This window comes from Colletotrichum spaethianum (assembly GCF_022836535.1).
Source record: "Colletotrichum spaethianum MAFF 239500 DNA, contig17, whole genome shotgun sequence".
Classification (NCBI taxonomy): domain Eukaryota; kingdom Fungi; phylum Ascomycota; class Sordariomycetes; order Glomerellales; family Glomerellaceae; genus Colletotrichum; species Colletotrichum spaethianum.
In genome coordinates this window covers 1,087,595-1,098,560 of record NW_026054787.1, presented here as the reverse complement: position 1 = coordinate 1,098,560, position 10,966 = coordinate 1,087,595, and the positions used below count along the sequence as shown (strand labels likewise).

Here is a 10,966-nt window from a genome sequence, read left to right as displayed (position 1 = left end):
CGTCAGTCAAGTACAAAGAGAAGACAGGGCCCCGGGCATCATCGTCTGTTACCGTCAGAACCACCCACTACATTCCTCTCATCAGTCATCAGTCATCAGTCAGGGACACATCAGCAGACCTCTGCCGTAATCCGCACATCAGCCCATCACTCTCACTTACACATCCCGCATTCACTGCCCCCTAGCCCTGTTGGCTTCGCCCTTTCTACGGCCCCTCGGCCAAAAAGGCCCTGCGCCCGCCCGCATCAAGCTCGCCCATCCTTCGGGATCCGGCGAATCGACTCATTTTGTCATTTTCCTCTTGACAGAGCCCATATTTCCCCTGGGCGATCCTGCACCCTGAAAAAAGAAGAACGTCACACCACCCTACTTATTCTGCGGTTCATCCGCCCCCTCCACCCAGCCATTTACCCCTGTCTAAGGTGTCGCCCATCTCAGCCAAGGCTCAAGAAAAAAAAGGAAGACTGCAACCAAAGACGCCCTCGAAATCCGGGGAAGACGCGCCACACACCGCATCCAGCCATGCCCCACCGCGTAGCAAACTTCCTGCGCAACTCGACCGAGAACTTCAGCGTCTCTGCCATTGCAAACCTCAAGACCATCCGCCACCAGTCACAACACAACCAGCACCATAACAAGAACAACAACAGCAGCAACAACATCCAAGACCAGGGGCTGTTGCGCAGGTTGCCCCTCGACCGCCACTCTTCTTACTCATCAGATGACGGCGAGCACATCCCTTACCACAACATGTTCGCAGCAGAGCCCATCGAGCACCTGAAGGAGAAGAAGCACCACCACCACCGCCTCTCTTTGCCCTTCGGCCGCTCCAGCAAGGACTCGCACGAAAACTCCCACGCCAGCCTGGACTGGAAGATTGAGAGCCCGCCCATCGTCTTCTTTGGCGATGCAGAGACCTCCACCGGCGCCCTGGTGTCGGGCCAGATGCGGTTCGACGTCAAGGACGAACAGCTGCAGGTCGAGGCCTTTGAGGCCAAGCTCAACATCCACGTCCAGCACAAGCGCCCCTTCACCAACCATTGCAACGAGTGCTCCAACCAGTACACCGAGCTCAAGCGCTGGACGTTCCTCACCCACCCGACGACGCTGAAGAAGGGCGTCCACCAGTTCCCCTTCTCCATCCTCCTCGAGGGCCACCTCCCCGCCTCCATGGACACCCCCATCACCTCCATCGCCTACGAGTTCAAGGCCGAGGCCACCCTCGTCAAGGGCACGCCCGGCTCGCAGACGCCCATCAAGTTTGAGCAGAACTTTGACGTCAAGCGCTCTCTGCCGCAGCCCGAGTTCCCCCACCACTCGGTCCGCGTCTTCCCCCCACCAACATCAAGGCCAGCGCCCACTACAACCAGGTCATCCACCCGGCCGGCACCCACAACGTCTCGTTCCGCCTCGACGGCCTGACGAGCGCAAACAACACCAACAAGACGATCGAGTTCTGGAAGCTCAAGAAGGTGACGTGGAAGCTCGAGGAGACGATCAAGACGGTGGCGCCCGCCTGCGACAAGCACACGCCCGGCGGCACCGCCACGAACCAGCAAAAGGGCGTCCCCCGCACCGAGACCCGCGTCCTCGGCGAGAAGTACATGCACGACGGCTGGAAGTCGGACTACAACAGCACCGACGGCCACGTCGAGTTCGAGTTCGACTACGGCGTCCTCGCCAGCAAGCACAGCCACGGCCCCCGCTACGCCTGCGACATGAAGTCCCTCGACGGCACCGAGGTCACCCACGCCCTCATGATTGAGATGGTTGTCTCCAAGGAGTGGGCGCCCGTCGGCAAGCCCCACCTCGCAACCCAGACGGGCACCGGACGCATCCTGAGGATGCACTACCACGTCATGCTCACCGAGTGCCCCGGCCTCGGCGTCAGCTGGGACAACGAGGCGCCGCCCGTCTACCAGGACGTTCCCCCCTCGCCGCCCGCCTACCCCGAGGAGCCGGCCCCGGTCGACTACGTCAGCCTCGAGCACCTCGACGGACAGGCGCACAACGGCACTGCGCATAGCAGGGAGGGATCCATCACATCGCCATGATTCTAGAGGCGAACGAAGAAAGCTTAATCGAAACTTACAATAATTGGAAAGAAAAAGGAGGAAAGGGAACACAAAAGTTTTGATTTCTAGGGATTTTTTTTTTGGAATTACGCGCATTATACCCCCTTGGTTTACGAACCGGGCCTTTCTTGTTCTTTTGATGTTTATTATTATTGGCGGAAAAAGACTATTGTCTCAGCTCATTTTCTGGAACCATTTGAAATTGGATGACGAGGAGAAACATGGCATCATAAGTGAGATGGCCATAAGAAAAGAGGCTTGGTTCGCATTGCAAGGCGTTTTCCGGAGATTCGCAAAGAGCTGACGGATGGATGACGATGAAACGCCACTTCCCGTCGAATTGGCTTCTCAGTAGCTAGCTCAATTGACGACGATACAATCTAAACACAAAGATTAATCAATTGCACAATCTACCAACGTCCCTTTGCCTTTGTCGTGACTTCTAGCTTCACATAGTCACTCAACAAGGAGTGGATCTATGCGTTAGGGAAGCTAAGATCTCCGTTGAGGCGCATCAGCTGCAGAATGTCGAGTGATACTAGTGATGGAGACAACAACCCCAAAACCAAACGTCGCAAAATGCCCCTCACTAAACACACCAGCGCCAGACTAAGCGCGGGATGGCATGTGAAATCCCGAGTCAAGACCCTTGGGTGGGCAAAGAGGGACTTCACCTCTGCGTACCTTGCGGCTCATCCCACGTTGTGAATCACCAGGCGGTAAGCGCCTGTGGTAAGGTTTTTTTATTGGGACGGGAAAGTCCCGAAGGACTAAGCGGTTCATGGGTTCCGACGAGGCTAATAAGTTGATCTTGGCCAACAATTACATGATGGAAACCCCAAGTTGAGGGGTGGTGCTTGGAGAAGTTGGAGACTTTACCCGCGGGATCGAAAGACGTGGAGGGTTGGAGGTCTAGAACGTCCACGTCGGCGGCGGATCCCCTCGAGTCTTGGGTTTGAGCTTGGGATAGACCTCCAAGGTCAAGATCCAGATTCGGGAGGTTTAGTACCGGTGACAATGGCCTCAAAGCTGGAGAGCTTGAGCTTGACGAGTAAGTTGAGGCATATAGCAAAGAGTGATTGCGTAATGACAGCATTTCCACGCTGTTGAAACGGCATGCGCGGCCTCACTGAGCAAATATTCCCGGTGATGGATGGCTATGTTCTTTGAGGGAACCATCTTGTGGCCCAAGTTTGGCGCCATCGCCTTGACCTGGGTGACGCCGATATTTTTCACGATAGCCTGCGGTGAGTGAGCCGCAAGCGTTGTCGTGGACAGGCTTCTGTGCGTGCCAGTGGTGCAAGTGGCTGCAGGCGTGTGACCGGGTGCACCGGCCCGGTCTGCGTCGCGGCCCAGCCGTCACAACACAGCACACAACGCCTTCGGATGGCATTCCGGGAGTGCATCACTTAGGTAAGAGGAACGGGCCTAGGAACGGGAGGTTGGTCGAGATCTCGCACTGAGTCACATCAGGCCGAAGTCATGCCAGAAGCCGTGTCACGAACGTGGAACGCCAGCGCCTGGGCCAAACCACCAAGACGAGGGGGCGTCGGAGCCGGCCGTTTTGGATGGTTCTCGCATATTTCGAGACCCTTCCGATGGTTCGCGTTCGCAGGCGCAGATCGAGAGCGCTGGGATCGGGATCGGGGGCTGCCGGTTCTGGGGGGCGTGTTGAGCGCCCCCGGGGGTGCTGCGTGCAGTCGCCGACGGAGGATGAATTTCCGTTACGTGATTCTGTGGGACGAGCTACCGAAGCGCTGCCGGGAGGCGGCATGGGTTTCTCGAAGGGCGTGCAGACGTAGAGGACGGAATCGAAGAGGTGTGCTGGAAGGCTACAAACTTCGGCACACCATCTTCGGGGTGTGCTCAACGCCAGCGGAGCCCCGAGCCCGTCGGTACTATGTATTCTACTTGCGAGTCCCTGATTGACAAAGTTCTGCAATGTCTGACTCCGTGTAAGACGGAAGAGCGGAGGCTCCGCAAGGATCCGGCGCCTTGGATCCTCATGCTGTTCAGTCGTCCCTTGCTCCGCTTAATGGGGACTTTCTGGGCCTCTGAAAAGGGAGAAATTTGCTGAAGAATTTTCTTCGCTTTCTTTTCCTACGGTACCGGTAGGTTCCTTGAATGACGCCCACATGGAACCCGCTCAGCCCCATTGTCTAGCTCCAACTAACCTGTTCCAAGTTTGATGGATCACCACGCCCGGGTTTTGGGGCTTGCCTTGGTCAGAGCTGCATTTGCTGCAGCACGAGAGGGAAAGAAAAAAAAAAACCGCTGCAGGCCCTCAACAACACAGATGATCCCAGCAACGAATCATTGCGTCAGGGACCCCCACTAGTAGCAAACGCTGCTACCTCCAGTTTTCGTGGTTGTGAACCATATGGTCGCGGTGAGTCGAAAGGATCCATCCTGGCGCCGCACCAAGCAAACATAATTGCATTTCCGTCGCTCGCCGTCAACTCCACCCGAGAGATCTTCCCATTCCTCTCAATCCTGGCCGGCTGGCGCAATGGTAGCGCGTCAGACTTCTATATTCTCTTCATAGAGTTGTGGTTATCTGAAGGCTGCGGGTTCGAGCCCCGCGTTGGTCATTCTTTTGGCTTTTGGGTGTGGCGATCAAAAGGCTTGTTGACGGTATCGATTCTTTTGTTGTGTGCAAAGAATGGTGCTGTCTGTGAAAGAGGTACATCCTGCACTTGGGTGAAAGGTATACACAAATACTTCAACTTGTTTGTGTTCTTGCTTGAGTCATAGAGAGACGGGCTGTTCAGCTATGGCAATTTTTCGCAGGCAGACGAGCTGCGACCGAATGCCAAGCTAGCATTGTAACATACCACTACTTCGATTCGAAAGAAACTCTGGCCTGCTCAAGCTTGTCTCACCTCAACACATACAGCTTGTTCCACACTAGGCTCCGCCTAGCTTTTGCTCATCTTTGCTCAGCTCCATATCATTGTATTCTGTCTTTAGGCGCGAACTGGCCCCTCAAGAGGTCAGTGATACTGAAACGAGACGTCTTGATTAGTCAGGTCAACGTGTTGGCTGTCGCTGTTAGACTTGTTCTCTCATTCTATAAAACTCACCATCATAGAATGATCTACTCATTCGCGAAATGCGACGTAAAGAGATTATAATCAAGCTACCTAGGTACAAATCCATCTAATCTCATAATAGATTCGAACCAGTGAATGTACATGTTTACAATGGAAACCTCTGTATAACGTCGACAGTGGTAATGGCGAGAGCACCCAAGGACATACGTGAGAATCCTCATTATCAAACTCGATTCCTCTAGTAAATGTTGGTGACGTTGGGCGAGTTGATATCAAGGACACTGGTTTGCTTTCCTCAAACAGGTTTCAAGATTCCATACTAAATTCCATACTAAAAAGTTGCCAAACAACAAGAAAAACTTGTATTCCCGGTCAGTCGCGGCTATGGGCTGAGGCACAACGTGTAGTCAGCACTAGGAATTTATCGATTTTTGAATAATTTACTCATAGTTTCTTTCATTCGTTCTCCGCGTCATTATCACAATCTAATCGAGCTACTGGTCTTTGTGTCGTTGTTGGAAAGTAGATCGCATGTATCCAAGCAAATACCTACTAGAATATCTGGCAGCATTCGGTGACACATATGGCTTGGTTGATGGGACTCTCCATGGTTAATAGCACCTCAAAGTCCCATAAGTGTTGTCCACTGACTCATCTGCAAGATGTTAATAGTCGTGATTTTATGGAGATGTATTCGGTAATCAAAGGGCAATGACCGTAAACTCTAGGCATACAAATTTGACTTACCAAGATCGACCGCAGTTTCCTCTGAAGCGCCGTTGCATGTACAGTTTAGCCTTGCTCTGGTCAAGCCCAAGCTCGGATACCATATGGGATCAGGGATCTCATAATAATGGCAACCGTCGCAAAATTGACCGAAGTTGCCATGGTCACTCCGCTACAAGTCAATACAATGTCAGTCTGGATGACTGCCCGTGACTCTTCATATTTCGGACGTTCAAGGCTGTAATAGTTCCATATTGTTGGTTACGACGGAAATCTCACGTACCACAATTTTATTGCCGCTATAAGCGAAACACTCATTCAGATCGAGGGCAGTCGGTTTGATTGTGCCCTTGCCGTCACCGGCGTTGCAGTTCGCTGTTAGGGTTTCAGTCCCGGGGTTAACGTGTTCATCTTTGCAGCTTCGGCTGAAGTCTCCGGCAACGACCAAGGCAGACAGAAGTGCAATGACAGTTAGAGACTTGATCATGATGGGCACCTGGATAATGAATTCGACAAGTTTTAGCAATTGCTTGTCACTCTCTACCTTCCAAATGAAATGATATAACCTTTAAATAACCCTACGCAAGCTGCAAGAATCAAGGCCGACGTATCAAATATGGGGTGTTTTTTCGTTTCCACACATCTTTCTGGATGACTGCGTCGATAACACCGCATCCTTCGCTGCTTACGGGATGCCCTTGTGACCACCGTGGGTTGACTTGATTCGGTCAAGCCTGAGTGTCAGGATCAATATCCACCCAAAGGGCAAGTGCGGAAGGTCGCTTCCCATAGTCGCGATTTGGTAGTTTGAATCAGGAAGATGAGCTCGCAAACGATGCCATCTGCATCGCAGTTCGGACGTAGAGCTTGATAAGTAGAGATTGAAAATTCGAGCGAGGTCCGGTTGGCTATAGCCTGCATTTGCTTTGTGACTTAATCAGTGGTGAAGCTCACTATTTCTTTTTCGCATGCAAATAACAAACCAGCCCGTCGTGTGAGGCAAAATTGAGGTCTCTCCATAGCGAGGAAATATGCAAGGGTTCTAAGATAACCGCACCATGTGGATTTTGGTCTTTGGGCAAGACAAAAACCATGATGCGGATCCTGATTGAGAGCAAGAGCTATATTCAAACGCAAGTATCATGTTACCTCCTTGGAAGAGAATGATCATGCTTTGCTCGAATGGGTAGTTCAATGCGGAACGACAATAACAGCATAGCCTTGTTGTCGGCTAAATGTTTTAGTGACAGTCAGATGATTCTGGCGACTGTGTCATATAGCTAAATTCATTGAAACAAGCTATTAGTTGCATCCATGCATCGGATGCCGCCCCAGGCATTTGATGACTTGAAACAGTGGCCCTGCCGGGTTGAGAATTCGAGAAACATTTAGTAGTTGCAGCCGCATATGGCAACAATCAATACTGATTTTCCGTTCAGCAGAATTAAGATCGGACTATCGACTATTGCTTTAATTTTCCTAAAATCCTAATTGTGAGGTCTTTCTATGCTCAGACTTCTCATCCTACCGGTTCTGCATTTAAGGGTCGAGCGTTGAATGTTGTCGCTACCGCAGGGAAGTGACCGGGGCTTCCAACCCCACTCTAGAATTCACAGCTTTGCCTGCCCGCTTAAAAATCAACCAAATATCCGATATGGTGTAGTGGCCAACATGATGCCCTCTCATCTTGTGAGAGGTTAGGCATAGCCCCGAGTTCGATTCTCGGTTTCGGAACAATAAGCTTGCCTCAAGCTGCTGTTTTTTGCTGTTGGATCATTGTGCGCCTCATGGTAATTTTCACACTTCACTATTCAGACTGCTTTGTATTTTCGGCAGCCAAATCACCGAGAGTAGCCATTATTCCTGTGAACACAATCTCGCCATGACGGGCCAAGAGAGTTCAATCTCCATTGCAACCCCTCAAACAATGATTTAGATTTCCGTATACGCTCAGACCCCACCTTGGTGAGCCGCGTATAGTGATGGTTGAGACCTTGGCGGGCTCGATAGCACACACGAAAGGCCAAAATGCGATTACATCGCATTTTGATTTCACCAACACAAAGTCTACGAGCAGTCGGCGATTGGTCGGAGTGTGTTCGCCATCCCGGCCGGCAGCAAATCGGGCGACGGCGTGTCGGCGATTTGAAATCAGCCCCCACAATAGATGCCGACCCGGCAGTGGGTCTCCGATGCTCGCAGAAGCGGCTTAGAAATGCTGAATGACTAATGGCCACTGGCCCGGCGGTGATGCAATCAGACAGTAGTGTCATTCGCGCCATCCACGCCTTTTAAAGCCCCTCCTCCTCGACCGCCCCGCATGGATTGAAGACCTAACCATCAACCCTGCATTTGAACTTGAGTCTGCACTATTATGAGCATAATCCTACGACGAACTCCAATCCTCGCATCAACTCTCAAACCCATTATCAGAAACACCAGCGTTCCCCGCTTCGTTCACAGCAGACCCCTCACGACAATGACGACTGGAAACTTTCGCTACCTGGATCCGGCGACGCTCGGTGGTGCAGGGAGCAAGCCTTGGGCCAAAGTTGACACGGACGTCACCTCCTTCAGCCGCACTGAGCGGCGGCGATCTGTTGCTAATATCCGCGACGCCGGCGAGGACTTCGGTACTGACGTGTCCGGGTTTGCCGTGTACAATTGCCCGGCAAAGGAAAAGGAGTTCACCGACGACGCGGCAGTGCGGAGCGGGTACTATGCTGAGGTAGAGGCGCTGTTGCGGGAGAAGTTGCCCGGCGTGAAGAAGGTTGTCATCTTTGACCACACAATCCGAAGGAGGGTTAAGGACAGCCCGAGACAGCCGGTGCAGCAGGTGCACGTCGACCAGACTCCCGGCGCGGCGGAGGTGCGAGTGCGGAGGCACGTCCCGGGGACGAGGCGGAGGAGTTGTTAAAAGGGAGGTATCAAATCATCAATGTGTGGAGACCGATCGGACACCCGGCGAGTGACTTCCCGTTGGCGGTCATTGACTGGCGGTCTACCGAGCCAAAGGACCTCATTGCAGTGGACTTGTTGTATCCTAAGAGAACGGATGCAGACGATGATGACCGGGGCAAGGAGGTGCTTCCGGATCCAAGTCTGGCGCAGTCAACAGAGGGCTATGAAGTGAAGGGTAAGTTGGTCCAGTCGAGTCGTTGCAGGCGTCTCTGAACTTGTTGACAATGGTCCAGGTGAAACCTATTCTGTTGCGCCGAGCGACAAGCACAAACTCTACTACGCCAAGGATATGACGCCCGACGAGGCAATGTTCATTAAGTGCTTCGACTCAAGGAGCCAAGGACGACCCGGAGGAAAGCCAGGGGTCGCGGACTACACGCCCCACACTGCCTTTGTTGACCCGAACACGCCTGCGGATGCCAAGGGTCGGCAGAGCATTGAGGTCAGATGCTTGGTGTTCTACGACTAAATTTACACAACCGAGAAAGTTAAGGTTATTGGTTGTCTTGTAGCATGTGTATCACTTATCATGAACATTACGATTAAGACGTAAAAAAGAGAAGGCATCGATCACAATGTTTTTTTCTTCACGATCCATTAGGCCGTAAGAAATTTCCTCATGTCTCTTATAGTCTGGCAGTGTCTGTGACTATCCAACGAGTGTGATTGTTGACAGGCTATGTAGTCGACAAGGGGTATCTAAATATGCTCAACATATATGTGCAGTGAAGGACGCAGTTGCAGGAGAAGCAATAAGCAATAACCTAGAGTGGTGATCAAAAGTGATGGCGATGGTCACTACTGAGATTGGTAGACGGCGACGTAGGCGGTCTCCATCATGCTTCCCCATCCGCCGATGGTGGACCCGTCTGGGTTTCCAGGCTACGTCTTGTTAGCATAACTTGACCTCCAAGAGTTGACCCGTGTAAACTCACCCAGTTGCCGCCGACAGCAACGTTCAAGATGAAATACAAAGGAGCGCGGGCCAAGGTGTTCCAGATCCCCTCACTTCCGATCCTCGCACCGCTGATCTGATGAAACTGCTGCCCATCACGGTACCAAGTGATCGTCTCCGTCTGCCAGTTGTTTGACCGTCGGTCCCACTGCATGCGCCAGTTATGCCATCCTTGGTCGGGGATGCCGATCGAGCTGCCGATACCGTTGGGCTCGTTGCACGCGCCGCCGGGCGTGGTGTCGCAGTGCACCGTGCCGTACCCGGTCAACTGCCCGTTGACGGTCTCAAGGATGTCGAGCTCGCCGCAGCGCGGCCAGGCGACGCCGTTGCGTATTGAGGCACCGAGGATCCAGAAAGCGGGCCAGATGCCCTTCTTGTTGGCGACCGCATTGTCGCCGAAGCGGATCTGGCCCTCGGCGAAGGTGATGCGGCCAGCGGCCGGGGTGAAGGTGTACTTGGACTCGACGCGTCCGGAGGTCCAGCGCCCACTGACGTCCTTCTGCGGGACGATTTGAACGGTGCCGCCACCCGAGATCTGTAAGTTCGAGCGCGAGGTTGTGTAATCCTGGATCTCGTTGTTGACGTGCAGGTTAGTAATGATGTTCCAGTTACCTTCGTTAACGCCCGTGCCCGCGGCGCCGGCGAAGCTATCCTGCCAAAGACGTGTGAAGCCCGAGTAGTCAGGGGAGTCCCAGGCCAAAACAGCCGGGAGAATGAGGAGGGTCATAAAGAGAGACTTGGTGTGCATAGTTGCGGTAGCGGGTTTGAGACTAAGCTTCAAGAGCTAATTAAGGAACGTGTGGTGTTGTGTGTTCTGTCTGTTCGAAGAGACTCAAGGAGGGAATAAGATTTGGTATAGAGAATCCCAACTGATACAGAAGGGACTGTGATGAAGAAGGGTTATAAAGAAAGAATGATGTTTGGTGTTATTGTTGAAGGAACGGCATGTCTTGGGGTCACAAGATCACGATGCTGGATGCTGTCGGGGAAGTTGCACGAGGATGGGCGAAGAGACCATGGGAGCAGGACGGAAGCATCCATCACGGGGCCTACCCTATATATACAGAAACGCATTGAAGAAAAGGGATTGTAGATGTAACGATGAGTGCCGCGTTGGGCTAGGGTTACGCTTGGCCCTTGTCATCAAGACGGTCGCTTCAGCGGAATACCCAACAGAATCTGCAAGTTAAGTCGAA

The 10,966-nt window shown here is 52.7% G+C and overlaps 3 protein-coding genes and 2 non-coding genes across 5 annotated transcripts; 4 read left to right on the top strand and 1 right to left on the bottom strand.

Moving 5' to 3' along the window:
• Positions 1-522: 522 nt before the first annotated feature.
• On the top strand, positions 523-2,054 carry ColSpa_07093 (uncharacterized protein; the record flags this gene model as incomplete). Its single annotated transcript, XM_049273305.1, has 2 exons — positions 523-1,320; positions 1,350-2,054. 2 exons carry the CDS (start codon positions 523-525, stop codon positions 2,052-2,054), a joined length of 1,503 nt encoding a protein of 500 aa, XP_049129262.1.
• A 2,516-nt stretch (positions 2,055-4,570) lies between these two features.
• ColSpa_tRNA_186 lies at positions 4,571-4,666 on the top strand. The gene is made up of 2 exons: positions 4,571-4,606; positions 4,631-4,666. It is a non-coding gene; the product is annotated as a tRNA-Arg (tRNA).
• Positions 4,667-7,502: 2,836 nt separating this feature from the next.
• On the top strand, positions 7,503-7,588 carry ColSpa_tRNA_187. Its single transcript is given in 2 exon segments — positions 7,503-7,539; positions 7,554-7,588. It is a non-coding gene; the product is annotated as a tRNA-Glu (tRNA).
• Positions 7,589-8,333: 745 nt separating this feature from the next.
• ColSpa_07092 (hydroxylase/desaturase asaB) lies at positions 8,334-9,284 on the top strand (the record flags this gene model as incomplete). Its single annotated transcript, XM_049273304.1, is given in 3 exon segments — positions 8,334-8,723; positions 8,738-8,990; positions 9,019-9,284. The coding sequence occupies 3 exon segments, from the start codon at positions 8,334-8,336 to the stop codon at positions 9,282-9,284; spliced, it is 909 nt and encodes a 302-aa protein (XP_049129261.1).
• A 329-nt stretch (positions 9,285-9,613) lies between these two features.
• On the bottom strand, positions 9,614-10,518 carry ColSpa_07091 (glucan endo-1,3-beta-glucosidase A1; the record flags this gene model as incomplete). Its single annotated transcript, XM_049273303.1, has 2 exons — positions 9,614-9,697; positions 9,751-10,518. 2 exons carry the CDS (start codon positions 10,516-10,518, stop codon positions 9,614-9,616), a joined length of 852 nt encoding a protein of 283 aa, XP_049129260.1.
• Between the last annotated feature and the right edge of the window lie 448 nt (positions 10,519-10,966).